At 41.7% G+C, this 22,001-nt stretch overlaps 1 protein-coding gene across 10 annotated transcripts in view; it reads right to left on the bottom strand.

Moving 5' to 3' along the window:
- Positions 1-15,288: 15,288 nt before the first annotated feature.
- Positions 15,289-22,001, bottom strand: part of PDE4D (phosphodiesterase 4D) — a 1,564,000-nt gene continuing 1,557,287 nt past the window's right edge. For all 10 annotated transcript variants that reach the window (XM_043887126.1, XM_043887128.1, XM_043887124.1 and 7 more), the window contains 3 exons: positions 21,615-21,737; positions 20,952-21,134; positions 15,289-20,237 (listed from right to left, as the gene is read on the bottom strand). In XM_043887126.1, the coding sequence (XP_043743061.1) occupies positions 19,821-20,237; positions 20,952-21,134; positions 21,615-21,737 (723 nt within the window). In that variant the 3' untranslated portion in view covers positions 15,289-19,820. The remainder of the gene's footprint in view (positions 20,238-20,951; positions 21,135-21,614; positions 21,738-22,001) is intronic.

The raw sequence follows: 22,001 nt of genomic DNA, 5'->3' as shown, positions 1-22,001 counted from the left end.
TCCTTTTATAAGTCTTTTCATAGTCAGAAGTGTTTCATGGGAACAAAAGGAAGCGACTGTGTAATGTAGTCATGAGGCCATGTGGGTGGTGGGGGTGGCGACACCAGCGTAGAATAAAGCCCCTGCCCACTCTTTATTTCTGCATGCTGCCTAGTGAAGGAATATACCTTACCCAGAACAGCTAAGAAGCAAAGGTCATCGCTGAGCCCTGAGCGTCATGGGTGACCTCTCTCCTTCTCCCTCCCTCTATCCCTCTCTCTCTTGTAAAGCAAAGAACTGTGTGGGCTGCATGTGAAGAGGGTGTTGAGACCGGAAAATGACAGGGGTTTTCCATGCATTCCAAAAACTGTGTGGGAATCTGTTCTTTTCAACCAAATGAAAAGCTATTTAAAAGTCAAACCCTATCATGAATGGTGCACTGGGGTGGATCCCTTGGGACATCCCTAGTGTGTAAGAATGAAATACTCCCACGAGGGCCAGAGAATCCCCCAGTGTACTGGCACCAAACTGGATTTAAAGGCCATGCAGTTCTGACGATAGCATTTCCCCCACTCCCCCAGCTTCCCCCAAACAACAATATCACCAAACACTTCAGACAATTGCCAACAAGGAAACAATCACCAAGGATTACTAATACTAAGCAAAAGCCAGTGAAGCTGCAAATTAAGGGGTAGGGGTAACAGAGAAAAATAAATGCTTTCAGCTGGCATTTGAAAGGAGCTGGAGCTGGTTGGCGGTCGGCGGGGGCGGGGGGGGCGGGGTCGGGCTCAAAATCTGAGGGGAAATGATCAGGTAAATAAGCTCTCTGCAATAGGCTGGCCACATCTGGATACAAGTTCAAGGTCATTACAACCGAAAAGGATCTTTCGGCTTTGCCTTCCAAAAAGGCATCAATGATTCCATCATTTTCCAGGGTGCAGTCTCTTGGGAGAATGAAAAAGGAGCATCCCTCCTCTTACAACTGTCTGGTGCTTTGCCCCAGCACAGCCTGCTTGCCCAGCTATCCAGGAAATCCAGTTCATCTGTGACCCTCAGGTACCAGCGCTGTCAATTTCTGCCATTGGCTTTTAAGCATGCTTGTTGTTAAATCATGTGTTTGTACATTTTCCAACAGCTAGATTTGGGGGGCATCTTTCCCACCTGATTACATTTCAAAATCACTGAATTTACCCACATCTCCAACCATGACCAAATTCACATCCCATATCCTCACTGTTGTTCTTCTTGGTTTCTGCCCAGATGTGTAATGTATAAAATACTACCTCATTAACCAACTGATGTAGGATCTTTTTGTCTTTCCTCCTAGTCTCTCTGACCACTTCTTTAAAATCCTGACAAGAAAGTATGCTCAAGAAATGTTCTAGGTTGATTAATTGAAAATCCCTTTGCTGATTCTTTTCTCTTTATCTGTTGGTATTTTCCCCTTAATTCTTTACTTTCAGTGCAGCAGCTCCTGATATCACAGAACTTTCATAGTTTTATCAACTCTGATGAATGTGAGTGGCAAACTGATTTGTCCAGTGCCTTCAAACTCCTGCTGGGCCTTCTCTGAGTGTCCTTTCAGCAAGTTATAGGTAAATGTTCAAACTCTTTCTATAGCCTTCACTGAGGGTAACTCCCCTCTCACACACTGTATATTTCATCTCTAAAGCTGGATTTTAAAGACAGTATAGACATATTAATAACACCTTTAATTACATGCCTCCTTCATGTCTCTGATGCTGTTAAACTGATAACATTTGTAACTACATCATCACTGATGCATGGATGCCAGAAATAATGAAGTGCACTTTCTGAAGGCTGAAAGCAGAATAGTAGGTTATGGCCAAATACTGAACTAAAACCAAAGCCTCCTGCATTTCTTTTTAGACCTTTTTCTCTATCAAGGGCATAGGCATGAATCCATGAGGCTGAGAAAGGCAGAGTCTAGCAACAAAAAATACCATCCTGTGTTCAGAAGTACTTCTCTCTTTGACTATAGGTTTACTCAGACATGTCAGAAGTCGTTTTTTTTTTTAAGATGTTTGTTAAGTCTTCACAAGGGCATCCCTGGTGGCTCAGTGGTAAAGAATCTGCCTGCCAGTGCAGAAGTCATGGGTTTGATCCCTGGGATGGGAAGATCCTCTGGAGAAAAAAATGGTAACTCACTCCAGTATTCTTGCCTGGGATATACCATGGACAGAGGAGCCTGGAGAGCTACAGTCCATGGGGTCACAAAGAGTGGGACACAACTTTGTAACTAAACAACAACAAAGTCTTCATGCAAAAGATTGCTTCCAGGCCATCATATGACCCTCAGAGTGTTAGCCCCATGCTACACACATATACACATAAATATGATATTTTCAGTGCCTGCTATGTAACAGGTTCTATAGATAAGTGGTTTTAAATATATATATATATACATACACACACACACAAAATTTCAAATTTTATGATAATTCTATGAGGAACTTCCACTTAAATGGGGAGGGGGGGCATTGAACATTCATATTATTTGTATGTGCTGTGCTGCGCTTAGTTGCTCAGTTGTGCCCAACTCTTTGCAACCCTATGAACTGTAGCCCACCAGGCTCCTCTGTCCATGGGATTCTCCAGGCAAGAATACTGGAGTGGGTTTCCATGCCCTCCTTCAGGGGATCTTCCCAACCCAGGGATCAAACTCAAGTCTCTCACATTGCAAGTGGATTCTTTGCCATCTGAACCACCAGGGAAGCCCAAGAATACTGGAGAGGGCAGCCTATCCCTTCTCTAGGGGAACTTCCTGACCCAGGAATCGAACCAGGGTCTCCTGCATTGCAGGAGGATTCTTTACCAAGTGTGCTATCAGGGAAGCCCTCATATTTATATTTTTTTCCACAAAGATGGCAGTAAAAGGATTTTCCTTAAAAGCAAAAACACACAAAAGACTAACAGAATGGAAATGTGACTCAGAATGTGACTGTAATTTGAATATTTACCTATACCTGTACAACCACACGTAGAAGCTGGAAGCAGATGGAAAGGGAACAGGAGCAGAATTAGCAAAACCCTCAGTACAGAGCAAGGAAGACCATCAGTGAGCAATCTGCTCTCAGAATCCCAGAAAGGCTCAGAAACTGAAGAATCCAGGGATCTGTGGAAACGGGAGTGCAGGTGGGTTCTGAAAACAGGAACACTGATTGGAAATGGGACAAAGAAAAGATCTTAAAAGCATCAACAAAATGAAGAATAACAACAGCACGGGAAAAACTAATGATGTACAAAAGTTAAGGATCAGAAAGTCAGTAGATTCCTCAATGCCAACTCAGGAAATTAATGTCAGCAAAGATCTGAGAGGACATGTACTTCCAATCCAACCAAATTCTCTATTTGACTATCATGCAAATAACAGAGTGAAATAAAGGACTCTCATATTCAAAATCTTTTCACATTTACCTTCTAGGCATTCTTTCTCAGGAAGCTACTAGTGCATGAGCTACACTGAAGTAAGCAAATTTGAGATAAGCTAAGACAACTAAAAATACTAAGATCCAAGAAACAGAAGATCCAGTATGGCAAGAAGGGAAGGGACTCTCTAGGAGGATGCTGAACGAAAATCCAAGAACAGTAGTAAAGACAAGATCTCAAAGCCACAACCTGGGAAAATGACTATCTCAGATGAAGCAGGTGAACCAATGAAAGCCAGGACTCCTGGATGTGTTCACAATAATGAAAGGAGATTCCCTTCAGGGGAGAATATAGGATGGACAGTGATAAGGATGTTGAAAACTAATAAAAATGGAAATACTTACCATCTCCTGGAAAGACCCTACCAGAAAATACAAATGTAATTATAACAAACTTCATGGACTGGCAGTAAATATTTTTTACATAAATATAACAATGCAAACTTTTAATAATAATCTAACCAAAAAATACAATTCTAGAAGACTTCAAAAAAGCATGTGGGGATGGGAACTGAGGGTATACATATCCTCATTTCTGAAAACAAAAGTCAGAGATTATAGCTAAAATCAGAGGAGCAAGAAACTGCAGTACAAATAAGTCATTTATAAATATGGCAGTAAATATAGGAAGGAAAAGGAGGGTAGGCTCTCAGGAAGTGGAACTAGGGCATGCAGGGCTAGGTACAGGATTTCTCTCTGTTGGTTGTTATGGGCTGAAGAGTGTCCCTCTCAACTCTACAGATTAAAGACCTAAGCCTCCAACACCTCAGAATGTGACTGTATTTGGAGGCAAGGCATTTAAAGAAGTGATTACGATCAAAGGAGGTCATATGGCTGGACCTATTCCAATCTGACTGGTGTCCTCATGGGAAGAGACTTGGACCCCAGAGACACCAGGGATGTGCCCAGAGAGGGAAGACCATGTGAGGACACAGGGAAACGGCGGCTGTCTGCAAGCCAAGGAGAGAGGCCCTCAGGACACATCAGACCTGCTGACACACTGATCTAGGGCTTATGGCCTCCAGAACTGTGAAAAAATTAAATTTCTGCTTTTTAAGCCACCCAGTCTGTGACACTGTGTTACGGCAGCCCAAGGAGACTAATATATGGTAATGAGTCATGTAAATATTGGACTTTTTAAATAATGTACCAATATTACTTCTATAAAATTATGAAAAATAGTTAATTAACATAATACCCATGTTGAAATAGCTCCCATAAGAATGAAAGTTAGAGGTCAGATTAGTTGAAAATGTGTACAGGGTGATGCATCTAAAACCAGGTGTGTCTCACCCCGGGTCCTGAGAGTTCCATGTATCTTCCGGGGTCCCAGAGGCCCACAGAGGCCTCAGCCCCCTTGAGTTGGCAGCACTGGACCCTGACTGCTCACAGCAATATCCTGGACTGCCCAGGAGGAAAACACCCTTTGCATCCTTTTTTCTTAGGCTACTATCACCATGTGGCTATCTTCTTGGTTACAAAGCTCTGCAGGTTGGTGATGGACAGTAAAGAATGTCAGCTCTTCAAATCTTCTCATCAGCATCCTTTTGAATACCATTGCCCAACTCAACAGCATGCCTGGGAGTAATTCTGGCAGAAGGACGTGGTCCTTTTACCAGGGGACCTGAACCCAGAAGTTTTCTTAAGGTCTGCATTAAAGGAAGAAATACTTTTATTTCTTTAATTAAAGAAGAGTTCACATAGGTCACAATGCTATGAATCTGTGTCAAAACAAGAGAAGGGATGAAATTACAAAACACTCTTGGAGAACTTCCCCTCTCTCCCCAAGGCTATGCAGGGTGAATAGGAGGTCCCAGAAGCAGGGCTGAGTCTCAGACGGCCTTCCTGGCAAGGTGAGTCTGTGTTTTGAGCCCAGCTGCTTGTTAGCATATGCGTAAATCAGAGAAAAATGGAGGATGATGGCAGGAACCAAAACGTATGATCTTCTTCCTCTTTCTAGGTTCCAGAGTTGGCAAACATGGCAGTATATTCCACCACGCCACAATTCAACTCTTGGTAAAAGAAAAAAAAAAAAACAATACTCATCATTGTCAGAATTGTTGCATGAGCACTGAACACAGTGATCTTCATCAACTTAAAGAAAATGGATAAGACTGGCTGCTACAAAGAGGCATCTGTAGAGCATTGGGAAGGGCTGGGAATATAGAGAATGAATTGCTAGGATTTTCTGTGTTCACACTTATCTGACTGGCTTCAAACATGAGAATAAAAATGTTTTAAGCACAAACACATACATATATGTGCACATGTAAGTGAAGTGAAAGTCACTCGATTGTGTCCAACTCTTTGTGACCCCATGGTCTATACAGTCCATGGAATTCTCCAGGCCAGAATACTGGAGTGGGTAGCCTTTCCCTTCTCCAGGAGATCTTACCAACTCAGGGATTGAACCCAGGTCTCCCACATCACAGGTGGATTCTTCACCAGCTGAGCCACAAAGGAAGCCCCATGTACATGTTAGAGGTTTAGTCAAAAGTCAGTGAGCACAGGTTAGAAACCCTGCTCTGCCATATACTGTGGAGAAGGAAATGGCAACCCACTCCAGTGTTCTTGCCTGGAGAATCCCAGGGATGGGAGAGCCTGATGGGCTGCCGTCTATGGGGTCGCACAGAGTCGGACACGACTGAAGTGACTTAGCAGCAGCAGCAGCAGCAGCCATATACTGAGGATACACAGTTGTCAGTTTGCTTTTTACTTTTTTGTATTTCTCTTGTATTTCTAATTTCTAAAATGAGAAGAGGAAGAGAGAGGGGAAGGAGGTGACCACCAACTTTTGCAGTGAGATCTGGTAATAATGTATGTTAAGTATCTGCTCACTGCAGAGCAAAATATCCACATTCCCAACATGTTAACTACTTTAACAATAGTAACTATTGAAGAAAATGGAGATTTGAGATAAAAAATAAATCCCCTAAATAATAACTTGAATACTTACAGCTGACAAGGTAAGGAACTTAAGCAAAAGAATTTAAAAAAACTTAAGCAACAATCAGGGTAAAGATTCTCCTCTCCAGGGAATACAGATGACTTAAGAGACAAACGGGCTTATGTTTAAATATCAACTCTGACATTTTGAATGAATGACCTCATCTTTTTCAGCCTCCTTTGACTTCTCTGTAAAACAGAGGGAATATTGGGTTTGTGTCAACTTGAAATGAGAAAGCTTCAAGTGTGACGAAGTCTCAGTGCTCACTTTGCATGTGTGTGTGCTAAGTCGCTTCAGTTGTGTCTGACTCTGCGGCCCAATGGACTGTGGCCCGCCAGGCTCCTCTGCTCCTCTGCTCATGGGATTCTCCAGGCAAGAATACTGGAGTGGGTTGCCATCCCCTCCTCCAGGGGATCTTTCCGACCCAGGAATCGAATCCGTGTTTCTTATGTCTCCTACACTGGCAGACAGGATCTTTGCCACTAGTGCCACCTGGGCAGCCCCAAGGCTCACTATACTTCTCTCTGATTCCTACCTTTTACTCCATCCTTTTCCGATCAAACGGAAAGCTCCTCAAAAGCAAAAGTCAAGCCCCAGTCCTTTAAAGCAACTAAGACAGTGGTCTGTAGAGAGGAGCAATTATCGCTCAGTTGATTTTGAATTTGCCTTTCTCTCTGCATGGCTGAAGGCACTAGACCTCTCCCAGATATGTGTGAATGATCCAAATAATTTTTTCTAATCTACTCCCCTTGCTCATTAAAAGAAGAAAAACAATCCAGGGCAAAACCTGCATTTTGAAAGGATTTGATGCTATTCTTTCATTTGTACTGGAGTAACTCTTGCTTTTCTTGCCTTGTGTACATACTTGAACTCCATGGTGATTAAAGGTGAAGGTAGGCAAGCCACACCTCCACGCAGGTGTCTCCTGTTTGTATCTAGGCTATAAGAAGAATTGCTAAATTCACTCTTCTCTTTTCTCTAGCCATGGCTCTCTAGGATGTATGTTGGTGAAAGGGGAGTATAAAATTAAGCAGGTACTCTGTGTTTACAAAACACATCAAAGCAACCTGTCCCCCAAAGCAGCCAACTTTCCAATAAGGTGTTGGGCATCCTCGGGGATCTCGGTATATTCCATTGTTTTCCATCTTTTCCCAGGAGACAATGCACATCACCACAATTCACCTGAAGACCATTTTCTGTGTTCACTCTTATTTGACTGGCCTCAGGTATTCATTTTACTCTAAATCCATGCTTTTCAAACATTTTTGTGTATGATCTAAAGCAAGAAATATATTTAACCTGACAGCTATGCACATACACACAAGCATGCATGTACAACTACACATGCGAATGAAACAATAATTTTAGAAGACTAAACTTACTGTGTGTGGTAACAGCAGTATTTTCTGTTCCATTTTAGTGCTTTTAATTTTTAGTCCTCAATGCAACTATCTTTTGATTTCACAATCCATTAATGGCTGCAGCTGAAAAGTACTGTCTAATGTTTATAGTGAGATTAGCATTTATTAATTCATTTACTTTCACAACACTGTGAAAAATTACAGTAGCTTCTAATATCACAATTCCCATATTGAAAATGAGAAAAAGTAGGATTCAGAGATTAATTAACATGCCTGTAGTCACTCAGCTAATGGGGGCCAAAGTCCCAATCTTTTCACCATGCCAGGCACGCCACCTCCCACCCAGACTCCCTGGCACATTGTTGGAACAGATCCTGGAGGTGTTAGTCAGGATTCTTTCAGGGGCAAGTAACAGAAGGTCCGATTGAAATGGCATCCATTATAAAAACTGGTCCAGATCTTAAATAATTAGCTTAGAAGTCAAGTTGATTAGCAGCTTGAAAAACATCTTCAAAGACTCAAGCTGTCTTCAGCTCTGTCATCCTCAGTATGTTCTCTCTGTTTTCAGATAATTCTTCTCATGGTCTTAAGATAACAGTCCAACCATGGCAGCCTAAGAAACTGTTTCCAAAGCTCAACTCCTTCCTTTTCTCCTTCTTTAAGAGTGAGGAAGACTTTCCCAGGAGTTGTCTATGTTTCACTGTCTAGAAAGGCAGCCCTGCAAGCCAGTCCTAATCTAAACACTGGAAAGGATGGAGGAATTCCTTAAAAGGCTCATAATCAGCCTGCAGGACCAAGAAGAGACCAAATCCCCCCAGAATTCCTTGGCTTCACAAGAGTCAAACACATTCCAACTTCCATTCCCCAGGTCGCACATGGAATGGAGGCTGGTAATGACAGAGTAGGCAAGCGACAGTGTCCTTTCACAGTGGGTGCAGATAAAACTTTCTAGGTGATGGGTGCCACAGCATCTCTCTTACTCTTCCCGGTTTGATGAACCAATCCCTTCAACGTCTACTTGGGGTGTTTCCTCTAGCTACCTCTGGCCCCTTAACTGTGTCACTCCTGTTTCAGTTCAGTTCAGTTCAGTCACTCAGTTGTGTCCAACTCTTTGCGACCCCATGAATTGCAGCACGCCAGGCCTCCCTGTCCATCATAAACTCTTGGAGTTTACTCAAACTCATGCCTATCGAGTTGGTGATGCCATCCAGCCATCTCATCTTCTGTCGTCCCCTTCTCCTCCTGCCCCCAACTCCTGTTTACCCAATCTCTAATCCACTCTAGGCCAGTTCATATTCTCCCTGTCTGTTCTTCATCATTAACCTCTTTCTTTCAGGCAATTATCCACCTGTCATTCTTTTCCTGTTTAATGAATACCTGCTATATGACAGACGGACGCTGAACTAAGCTATAGGAAAACAAAGATGAAGGGGCAGTCTCTGCCTATAATATCCAGGGGCCTTATTTAAACACAGTGGCACATACACATATACACACATAGTAGTAACAGTGTTAGTCACTCAGTTGTGTCTGATTCTTTGGGACCCCATGGACTGTAGCCTGCCAGGCTCCTCTGTCCATGGAATTCTCCAGGCAAGAATACTGGAGTGGGTTGCCATTTCCTTCTTCAGTATATACAAATATACAAACTCAAATTTGGCATCTGAATGCAAAGGATGGCATGGAGCTCAAAGTCTCTAGGCAACAGAGCTGGAGGCAGAGATCAGAGTGATGGGAGTTTACTTGGGAGGTGCAAACCCTTGGGCAGTGGAGTGAGAAAAAAAGGATTCAGGCTAAAACAAGCAAGGAAGGAAGAAAAGGGAAAGAAAGGGAAGCAGGAAAGATGGGAAGCAGTGTGTTGTGATGTTTTGGCACTGGCTACTGCCTCACAAGATGCCGCCAAAAGACACTGTAGACAGCCTGGGAGGTGCTCTCACTGATAAGAATACAGGGGTTGTCTCAAAGGCTTCAAGGGGAAGCCGTGCCTCAGAGCAGCCCATGGACAGAGAAGAAGTTAACCGGCCTGGTTCCCTTCCATCTCTGGATTCCCAATGGTCAGAGTTAACCCCCTGACTTTCTGAGTGTGTCATTTGGCCCCTTTGGTGGTCCCATGTGATGCCTGATTCCAAGCCTTGTGTTGTGCAGTTTCGGCCAACTACAAAAGCAGAGGGGCACCCACTGCATGACTGAGAGCTGGGATGGGGCAACTGAAGCCCGGGTATGGGTGCTCAGTCCTCACCTGTTACACTAATGGTCCTGCAGGGTGAGTGTGGACAGTATCTTCTCTCCTTTGAATGTCATTTTAATCGTATATCCTTTAGCCCATGCCAACTTGTGACACATAATACTGTAACTTACCATAAAAACATATATTTGGGCTTCTTCCCAGTTTTGGGTATAAAGCTCCTAGCACCCTTGGAATTTCCTAAGTGTTAAAGAGTGATTAAATTGTCTTTTACTATATTAATAGTGGCTTGGAAAACACTTAAGGATGGGGTCAGAGGGACCAATTTCAATCCCACCCATGACTTCCAGGGAGAGGAGCTGGATATTGACTTAATCTCCTATGGTCAATGATTTACTACCTCATACTTATGCAATGAAACCTCCATTAAAGGGGAAAAAAATGGGGTTTGAAGAGATTCCAGGTTGGTGAACACTGTAGATTTGAGGAGAGTGGTGTGCTTTGAGAGGGCATGGAAACTTCTGCCTTTTCCCCATACCTTGCTGAATGTATCTCTTCCATCTGGCTTTCCTGAGTGATGTCTCCTTCTCATAAACCAGTGACCTCGTAAGTAAAATGCTTCTCTGAGCCACTCAAGCAAATTAATGGACTTCAAGACAGGGATGTCTCTGGAACTCCAATCTATAACTTGTAGGTCAGAAGTGCAGGTGACAACCTGAGCTTGCCACAGGCCTCCAAAATGGAGGAGGCAGGGACGGGGGGGTGAAGGTGGGTGTCTCATTAATAATACTGAGTCTTGTGGATGGAAACTGGCTTGTTAAACACATGTTTCTACTGTTTCTCCAACTGCCATTAGCTATACCATGTCACCTGCTGAAACTCCTGTAGTAACATGCATCCCTTTGAGTAAATGCAATGAATTAGAAAGGGGGTTAAGATTATTACTTCTCCTTTTTTGCAAAGTCAAAAGAGGAAAAAACAACTCCAAGAGGTCTTGAACAGTTTCTCAAACATTATGGTGCAGAAGAGTAACAGCATGACTTGTTAAAAGACAGATTCTGGGGCCCACCCGTAGAGATTCTTACTCTAGAAATCTCAGTTGGGACTTGATAACCGGCATTTCTAACAAGAACCCAGTTGGTTCTGATCAGTTAAAGGACCACATTTTGAGGCGTGCCAGTGTTAACCAAGATAGAATAGGCAAATATTAACATCTTGACTTAAATCTTTACTGTTTTTGTTCAGTCACGTCCAACTCTTTGTAACCCCATGGATTGAAGCACGCCTACTAGCTGGGCCAAAAGAAGTATGTTTTCTTCAAAAGATACCACCTAGGGTGGCCATGTACATATCTAACCAAGGGATATGTACAAAATACTGATGAAATATATTTCTAGGCCCAAGATGGAGTGGCTTCTGCCTGAGATGCTGCATCAACAAACTGAAATATTACAACTTTCATGTTCCTATAAATGATCCTCCTGAGCAGATATGCAGCATATCCCGTCAGCCAATCCCCCCAAACCAACCCAACTCTGGCTTCTCACCCCAAACAAGGTTGACTCTTTGTCCCCAGTCAAGCAGATATTTTCTATTGTCTCTTCCTTGCTCTTTATTCTTTATCCCATAAAAGCTTCTTGCTTTCTGCCCTCTTTGGCAGTTCTCCAAAAGGAGATTTTCCATTTCATTGAAGTTTGTTAGTACCACCTGAATTGACTTCTTTCATCATTTTTAAACAGTTTTTTGGCGACAAAACTGTTGTGTAAAAGTTTTTGTAAAACACCCCAAAAGCCACAACCTAGCAGCACATCCACCTTAGGCATTAATCTGCTCAGCTAAAGTAACAAGATCTTCTAGTTTCAAAGAACTGAGTGCTATCTTCCGGTATACCTGCTTATTTTATATCTAAGAACTGTGGCCCAGGAGGTGTAAATATCTACAAAAATAAGCAAAATCCTACTAAGACAAACTAGAATTACCATGACCACCATGGGGAACTTTCCAAAGAGACAATTATCGTTCATTTAAGAAGTGCACCGGAGAGTTTTTCCCAAATCAACAGATAATGGGATATCTATTTTAATTGACATGCCAAAGCCTCCAAACAGCAAGGCTGCCCCAAAGCTTCATTGAACGCTTCATTATAAAAGGCGAATGAAAAATTAAAGACCTGTCTAAAACAAATCATTGAAAGACTAAGGTGATTCCTACCACCTGCCTCTATCCTCTGTTATGTGAGTACTCACTAAGCTTCCAGTGAATTGCTTTTCCACTCTGAAGAGACCAGAAGACCATAAATAAAGTCCACTAAATAGTTTTAAAGCCAGAAACCTAGAACGCTCCCCCTTGTTGCACCTTCCTGGGGTCCATGGTCAAAATGCTCCATGCTCCCTCAGACAGTAGAGTCTGACTACTTGTGACTGGATGGAAGGCAGCCGGCCAGGCTCCTCTGTCCATGGACTTCTCCATACAAACATACTGGAGTGGGTAGCCATTCCCTTCTCCAGGGGGTCTTCCCAGCCCAGGGATTGAACCCTGGTCTCCTGCACTGCAGGCGAATGCTTTATCACTGAGTCACTGGGAAAGGCCCCATGGAAACACAGGCCCAGAGGTTCTCTCATTTGCATTCACTCAGGATACGGGGGAAAAAGTTTTGTCAAATCATTCCATAGCAACTCGAACTGGTTATTTCCTCAACAGCCCAGGGGAAGCTTACATTAAAATTAATGAAAAATCTTGTCAAATTCTAGTAGACACAATAGGACATTCATCTGGAGGCTGCACATGGGCTCCGAGGATAAACAGCAGAACCAAGAAAGGGTGAAAATTCTTACCAGTGTCTGCTCTCCCCAATCTCTGTGGTGACCCGTTGAAAAAGGTAACATTTCAAGCTTTCCCTTCCTTTCCAAAGCCTCGGTCCTTGACTGGGGGCCCTTTCTCACCCAGGAACAGCCGGGGCCTCCTTGTTTGTTTCATTTGTGTCGGGTCAACATGGCGCGGCTTTCTGCTTGCCCGAGGCACGCAGGTCGTCAGTTCTACGTGTGCAGGCAGCTTAATCATCCGGCTGGGGTCGGGGGTGGGAGGTCCAAAAATACTGCCGGACAGAAATGTAGGCTCACTCTGTTTGCCGCTCAGATAGAGCGGGACAGGAAAAGGGTTGCACTTCGTTTGTGGCTAGAGTTTTACTGAGTATGGCCAGCTTGGAGGAACTGTCTAGGTCTTTCTTTGAATTGTCTTTGGGAGTGGCTGTGGATCTTGGGAGGAGGGTATCCTTTTCATCCATGGTGGCGGAAGGATGTAGGACCCCCCCAAACTGGGATTCCTGGCCTCGGCGGATACAACATGCCTGACAAGGAAGCAAAAAGCCCAGAAACTGTAAGGAACCACCACTGCCTGGACAACACCAAGGTGCGCTTATACTGGGCTGGACAGGAGAGAACTTTTATATTGTAAGGGAGAGGGGATGTAGTAGTAAGGAGATATAGCAGTTCTTAAGATTAGTAGATGAGGACACAGAGCCCACGTTAAATGATATAAATAAAGCAAGCAGTGTATCTTACAGGCTTGAGTTTGTGGGCTAAGCTTTACACCCATTGCACCGAGTTTGACATTGAGCATTTGGAAATACAAGAATAACTGCGACAGAAACAGACTCCAAATCTGCAAACGGGAAGCACAGGTGGAATTCCAATAAAATAAGGCTCTGTGTGTGGGTTCGTCCCTGTTAGGGGTGGTGCTGTCTGGTAACACGGAATGTTTTGCTCTTGTAGGCTCAAAGCTGTGTGTGAGACGTTTCCAGATCAAAGACCTAAACCCAGGTAGACTCAGCACACCCAAATTGGCCTCAGTCAGCCTGGGGGAATACAGGGAAAAGAAGGGCAGCTTTTTTTTTGTTGCATAATCTCACTTAGGGGTGGTAGACTGAGGAAGGAACCTGCGTTTAGGTCAAGCATTCCTGGAAGGGATGATTTGGGCCTTTTGGGGGCTATAGTTGCCGTGGTTGCCTGTGGTGGTGGGAGGAAATGATGAGGAGGCGGAGCACAGCTTATTCTATTTAACCTTATTCTACTAGTTGAGATTCAGGGCTTACACTTGTGCTGATTGATCACGAAAACTGATTTTCTGCCATTCAGGAAAAAAGAAAAAAGAATTTGTGAGGAAGAGGCAGAGTCTTTAGTTAGCAACCGGACAGAAAACTGTGAACTCTCTATCTAAACAACCAGACTAATTTTATGGTATCAATCCTAAATGTCTTGATCACCAGATTGAATTATATCCAATATCAATTTGGTAAGTGATATTCAACTAGTATTAAACACCTACTGTGTACCAGGGATCCATTTGAGTTGTGAGGGATACACTGGTGAGCAAAGACTCGACTCTTCTGAAGTTCTGTTCTGGTGGGAAAGAGACAATAAACAACAAATAGAAAGTGAAATCGCTCAGTCGTGTCCAACTCCTTGCGACCCCATGGACTGTAGGCCACCAGGCTTCTCCCTCCATGGGATTTTCCAGGCAAGAGTACTGGAGTGAGGTGCCATTTCCTTCTCCAGGGGATGGTCCCGACCCAGGGATCGAACCTGGGTCTCCCGCATTGTAGGCAGATGCTTTCCTGTCTGAGCTACCAGGGAGGTCACATGTCAATTTGTGGGGTTATAAAGGGAAGAAAGCAGGGTCAGAGGGTAAAGATCAAGGGAGCAGGAGTGCTTTTCTTCCATTTCTCCCGAGGTTTGGAGCTCATGTGTACCTCAGGACTTCTGCAAATGAAGTTTTCTGTCTGGACCCTGCTCTTCCTTTTTGCCAAGTTACCTTTTGAGTTCCTTCAGAGCTCAGCCCCACATCACTGCCAGAGAAGGCTTCTCTGGCCCTGGCCCTCTGGAAGAGACCAAGGTCAGGTTCCTGCTCAGTCACAGCACCTCAGCTTCTTTGCTGTACTGAGGACACTCACGATGCTGCGTAGGGAACTGTTCAGTGCCTTTGTCCCCTGTAGACCTTAAACTCACAAAAGCTGAATTATGTCTGTTCACCGATGAATCCTTACAGTCTTGGAGTTTGCAGAGGGACCCAGCAAATAACTGTTGAGTATCTGAATAACTTTCAGTATGCCAGAACACTCAGTCAGAGAAGTTCCCTTCCCAAGTCTTCTACTGTGCTTAGTCTTATAGGCCATCTACATAATTTTGCCTTTTTACTCTATAGCAAGATTAATCTACATAATTTGGCTTTATTGGACTACAAATATGTAGTAATGTATGATGTCACTATCCTTTATTTCACCTTAACAATCCTCATGGCTCTTGGAAAGAAGTGCTGACTGAACTACAAGTTAAAATGAATACTCTTATTTGTAAATGATCGAGTCATAAATAGGCAGAATCAACCCATGCTTTTATTTCCATTGCATATAAAAATTTCATATGAAGGTATTGATGTACAGTACTATCCCCATGGGCTGTAAGAGAGGCTAAGAAACCACTAAAAGAATCATCATTTGTAATGCTCACACACAATTGACCACTCTGAAAACATATCCAAAGAAATCAAATTTAAAACAACTAAAATCAGTAAGGATTTTTTTCTTTTTGTAATTATAGTGTCCCCATTGTACTGTTTAAAACAAAAGTAATCAAATTCCTTTGGGCCAGGGCTGCTAAAATCTACAGTTTGTGTCAAAAAAGAAAATGAAATAAAATAAAAGGAGGCTCATTTTCCTAGAAAAAGATTCTCTCCCTTCACTAAGTTGCACATTCTGAGGGCTGGGCAGCAGTGGAAAGAGGTTCCCACATCAGCCACTGGGAATTTTTCATAGCTTTCAGGAGCTGGCCTCTGTGCAAGGTTAAATTTAAAAATTCTAAAGCAAGTTAAGTTTCACAGAAACACACATTCTAGAGAATGGTGACTCCATTATGTTATGTGAATTGGTGTCATATAAAACTTTGTGTTTAATATATGAATTTACATACATAAGGAAATTTGATTCATCTTAGTTGAAGAAAAACTCTGTTTAACAAAAATGACCTTTTTCATATTTTATGTTTTCTGTTATAACATGGCAGGAAGCCAAATAATAAAGTACTAACATGCATGACCTATGGCTCTAGTTTCAAATCAAGTTCATTTGTCCATGTGCTCAAGAAGTCAAAAAGACTTTTTATAATTATTGGACAAGAATATCTTTTCCCAGTAGTGTTTGAAAATTTAAAAAAAAAATCAAATGTAACTAACTGAAGCAGCTCAGTTAGTATCTTATAGGAAAAGCCACCATCATATATGCTATGGTGCTTCGTGGCAAAAAGCATTTAAGGGGTTGTCTCTCAAAAGAGTCTCAGAATGCTCCAGAGGTTAACCGTGGTTCTGTACAATCCAGCTGTTGCCAGAAATCCAATTGATTCAAAGCTCAGATGTAAAATGCCCAGCCCTAACCCCACCATTACCTTACTTTCAAATGCAGCAAAACAGAAGAAAATATTGGTTAAAGTTAAGGCACAGCCCTGGGACCAAAGACCTGCAGCTATGTTTTTTATATTTTATATACCTTTATGTATTTTATAGTTTTCTTGAATCTTCCATAAACAAGCTCTAAGGTAACAAGACTATTTTATAGAAGAAAAGAAAATGTACAAGGAGTATGTATACACACCATTCATTCTCTCACCAAGAGTTTCCAAATATATCAACACCATCCCAATTCGGGATGATGTTTTAATAAGAACTGATAATTTACAATTAACATTACAGTATGTACATTACAATAAATACATGGTTGTAAACAGACAAACAAGACTGTATTACAGGTAAGGTCATTTGGTGAGAAAAAAATGCATGGCACAAAAAAATAAATAATGCATTCAAAAAGTATCATAAAGCTTTCGGTAAAATCCACTTCATTCAAGTTTTTTTTTTTTCCTTGTCTACAATTTGTTCTATCTACATTATTTTCTTGTGAATTTTAAGTGATGTAAAAGAAAAGAAAATTAAAACAGCATTATTGTGTTTAGTAACTTGCAAGCTGAAATATACTGGTTTTATGCAAACTTGGACATTTTCTTCCCCATACAGTACCCAGATACTGTATTTTCTTACAATATTTTAGGAAATGTAAAGCCACTTATAAAAGGGTATTCTTTTTAAAGCAGTGTATAATTCTGAAGCACACTTTGGCGAGAGCAGAGGATAAAGAAGGGAGAGGAGAAGCAGATTGTACAGCACTAGTCCCTGTCTTTTAGATATCACTTTTTTCCTACAATTTGATTGTCCATCAGTGGGTATCTTCACACATGTGACCATTAAAACCAACAAATTGATGAAATAAAAAGTCTCCCTTTTTTAGTGCTGTTATATACCTTTTCAGGTCCGGATATGTGACATATTGCTGTTTTAATTTTTTTTTCATTCTTAAGTTCTAGGCACTCTGTGGGGGAAATACCAAGCATGAGGGAAGGGAGGGATTGAGAGTATTTGGGAGAAAGGAATAAACCTTAGATTCTTTGCCTTTTCTTCTAGACCTCCATCAGGGACAAAATTAAAACGGAAACAAGTTTCCAATTGTTCTTGTGAAACCACTTGCCAAACATAAGACTTTATTTGAAAGATTACTGTCTGAATTTTACAGGGGAAGGGAGGTAGAAATCTGATAATTAATTGGTCAGTTCCTATCCTGTGCTCCATGTCGAAGTTCACAGCTACCTAATTTTTCTATCAATGTTTCTAAGCATCAGTGGCTCTCAGGGGACTAAAATAGTATCTTCAGCTGGGTCATTTCCCTGGCTGATGATTTAGTGATTAGTCCCCAGAAGGCTCCTTGAGACATCCCCAGTATAAACATTTTTCAGGATTACAATTTCATTTACTGTTCTATGTTCTGTTTGGTCAGATATTCCTTTAGCCTCTACTTGACTTCTTGGATGTCACTGTGAAAAATGATTATTTGGGCTCCAAACTCTTCACAGAGAAGGTAACCATTTTTTAAGAGCTGAAATGGGAAGAAAGTCCAGACTAAATAAATGCTCCACGATGCCAATTAAAGGTAAATGCTGGGAATCAATTTCTAAAATTCCAATACAATTCTTGATGCTAAATTCTGCCAAAAGTGATCTCTAATGTTTGATTTAGTCAATATCTTCTTACCCAACTGAGTAATTTAAAACGGCATCATATCACCAAACCTCTGGTGCTAGGGGCACCACCAACTGCTTTCTATCAGCATATTTAAAGTTCTCCTCCACTAGACATACTTCTGGATCAATGATAACTGATAAAGCAAGAAATGCTACTATGTGTTATGTGGCTGTCCTTTAAGGAAGAGTCATTGCTACACTTAAAATCACTTCTCAGGAATATTCCTCATACAGTCCTTAATCCCATGGTGAAATCATAGAAACAAAAGAGCATTCATTGTACTGGTGTTCATTAATATATTCTACTAATATTGTTAAAAATTACCTAGCTAGCCATTAACTTTTCTTTGTAAATCAAAAGTAAAAGCTAGTCATTATATACGACCTCATGGCAGAAAAGAATGCTAACTCTAACTTGACTACCTGTTCTTTGCATCCATCAGAATGGTGGTGATATATTTGATAAGACCCCACGTAGTAAATGTGGACAGAGGTTCAAACACACACTGAATAATGAAGCAGCACGAGGGGAAAAAGGTTTTCTTACTATAACTGACTGAAAACAATAAAAATGAGCATGAAATGTGTGCATTATTACAGACATGCATTTGTGAAATGAGGGTCTACCACCACAGCAAAAGATTATCAGAAGACACGAAGTAGGAAAATATCTAAAAAAGACTGACCATTTTAGCTACTGGGTATTTATATATCTCTCACTTGCTTCAGATAATACCAACTGATGACTGAGTGTCCATGAGGCTTGAGATACATTAGACAGAACACACATCAGAGTATTATGGAACACGTGTTCACTTCGCACACGGTGAAGAGAAATGTCAGTGGGGAGCAACTCTGCGTGTCTGAATAGACCAAAATGAAAAGCCAGTAAATGAAGACCTACAAAAAGGGTTTCCTGCAACATAAAGTCAATTTTTGTTTTTAAAATATGGAAGTCATTGGTATATAAAACAATGGGTCACTACAAATCAGTTGATTGCTATGAAGTCTAAGGTGCAAGTAAAATTTGTAAATTAGGTTTATCCAGTGTAGCACAGATTTGTACTGAAAACTTGCAAGTTACTCCTTAGAAAAAAATAACCAGTGGCAGATGAAGTTCTGAACGTAGTTTTTTAAATATAATACCTCAATACATTTAATAATAAAAGTAAGCTCTACAAAAAATCTGTTTTACATATCATACAAAATGTAGAGGTCAGTGCGGCTCACCGAACCACACTATTCAGTCAGGTATCAGGAAGACTTGAAATTAGAAAATTATGCAATTTCTGTGGCTCATCTTTATCCTGGTAACAGCTTCACACTTTGTCCTGTTCCTGACCCATTCGTTGCTTCACCCATCTGTTCACTGCATCCATGTAATAATGCCTTCTTTCTGCTGAAAATATTGCAAACAAAAAAAAAAAAAAAACCCCAAATCATCTTAACTTTGGGGCTGCCCAATGAGCCACACTCCCTAGAAAACACTTTAGAGTTGATTTTCTCGGCTTCTTCAGTTCAACGGAGCCGCAGTCCTGTGACAATGCTGTCCATGAAGATGTCCCTCTCGTTCTGATGACATGGAGGTGAAAAAACTGGTGACAATATTCCTGAGCGCCAGACTGAGTCGTCAAGGTCAGTTTTGTTCCACAAACATCCTGGCAGATGACAGTGAGGTGTGACCGTGGTTGTGGCATGTGACATGCACTTTGGAAACAACGTTTCTACTTAAAAAAAAAAAAACACAAAACACAAACGAAAGGCATGGAAGTCTGGGCCCTGTTACGTGTCCGGGGAGGGGTCCCCGATGACACAGGCCTCGGGCTGGCTCTCCTCCTCCTCCGCCACCGCCTCCTCTTCGACCTGCTCATCCAGGGGGATTTCGGTGGACTCCGAGTCTTGAGTGCACAGCGTCTTGGAGTCGCTGCAGCTAGTGTCTTCTTCGACTTGACTCCCGCTGTCCTTCTCTGTGTCTGACTCGCCATCTTCCTCTAAAGTCAGTTCAAACTGGAACTTCTCCGTCTGACCCTGCCTGCCCTCCTCCTGGTCATCAGGTGCCGGGGAAGGGCTCTGAGGAATTGTGCTCTGGTACCACTCACGATTGTCCTCCAAAGTGTCCAAAATGTCCTGGGCATCAGGATGGACCAGGTCTGCCCACGTCTCCCAGAGAGGATGAACGATATAGTCTATGAAGCCCACCTGGTTAAAAAAATATATCCAATGTGAGTACAGGATTAAGAAACAATGGAAAAGGTTAAAGATACCCAAATGTATTCAATTTATATACTGAATTAGATTTTCATACGTGATATACGGAATTTACATAAAATATATAAATGTAATATGCTTTGCAAATATAACACTAAACCAAAGACTATTAACCTTAGTCTGATAAAATAGTCACTATTTTAGGTAGCAGACTGTATGAAAATGTTGTTACGAGCTGCAGAAAACTATTTAATAGCTTTTAGAATTCTGAGTCCAAGAGCAGGTTTGTGATGTACAAAATCTCTGCTTGTTTACCTTGCTTCGCTTGAGGCTTGGACCTGATTTTAGAACAGCCCATTTACAGGTGGATCCAGATAAACTGAAATAATGCCTGTACTCCATGTGGATTCAAAGAACTTTATTCACTAATGAGAAGAGATAGCTGAAATAATTCTACACATATGAATATACTATATGAAGCAAGTGACGATGAATAAATATACTGTCCTATGAGTAGATATATGACCATACGGATATACATCCTAAGAATCAAAGAATTTTGAGGCTTGCAAACACGAAGTGGGAATTGAACTTGTCAAAAGGAAAGTAATTAAGATCACCCAATAAAAGACTGAACGAGATGCAAACGAAGTAACCAAATGTTCTATGTAGCTGTGTTCTCTCTCTGAAAGCATAAGGCATCACCTGTGATTTTTCCACAGATGCGTTGTGCTTGTCACACATGGGGCTTATCTCCATGCCCCGCTCCCTCTCTCGGTCCCCTTGGCGGAAGAACTCCTCCATGATGCGGTCCGTCCACTGGCGGTACAGCTGGAGAGGCTTGGTCGGGTTGCTCAGGTCGGCACAGTGCACCATGTTCTGAAGGACCTAGAACAAACCAGTGCATGCTCTGTTTAGCACTCGCTCCTTTTTTTTTTTAACTAGAAATTCACATCAGGTGACTGTGACACTTAAAAATACATGTTGTGTAAGAATCGTTCCAGACAGCTCGACCATGATGTGTCTGTGTGTGGTTCACACTTGTATTAATAGTCCCAAAGTATGCCACTTCTACCGCATCTAAGTATCATGAGAGAAACTGTTTACGTGCTCAGTTCATTAAATTCAGATCTGCTTAAGTGCTTGGTTTTGTGGGATATTATATTTTTTTAGTGCACTTCCACTTACAAAGGCCAATAGGATTTTGTCTGGTTAATTCTCAAGATGAAGAATCTGGATAAAAACCCTGCTTATAACTACCAAAATTATAAGCTGGGAGAAAGGAGACATAAATCTTATCTAAGCTAGACACACAGACACGAATGTGTACACACATCCGCAGACACAGAACAAAGTCAAATGCTTTACCTGGATCCTATCAGAATAATTATCAAGAAGAAGAACTCCAGAACTCGTCACTTTCTTAGTTTCAACCATAGTTTTCAAATCGGCCAGTAGATTCATGTGCTTTGACATGTCTGTGGCAAGTACCTTAAAAGACAAAGAGTGTTTTAATAAGTAAAAAATGCCCAGAGGAAAAAAGTCATAAGTTGCACATGAAAATATTATGGAGAACATGAGAAGAAATGGAGAACAATTCTGTCACCTAATAGCCCTGTGCAGGAATCCTTTACTACTTCTTGGGCCAGAATCTACTCCTCTTTGCTGTCAAGTTTCCTGGAAGCTCAGATAAATGTGCACAATATACAGAAACATTAATCACTAGCAGTCATTTTCATGCTGATAAAAAGGGCT

Source organism: Cervus elaphus, chromosome 25 (genome assembly GCF_910594005.1).
Source record: "Cervus elaphus chromosome 25, mCerEla1.1, whole genome shotgun sequence".
In the NCBI taxonomy this organism is placed as follows: domain Eukaryota; kingdom Metazoa; phylum Chordata; class Mammalia; order Artiodactyla; family Cervidae; genus Cervus; species Cervus elaphus.
This window is presented reverse-complemented; position numbering and strand designations above follow the sequence as displayed.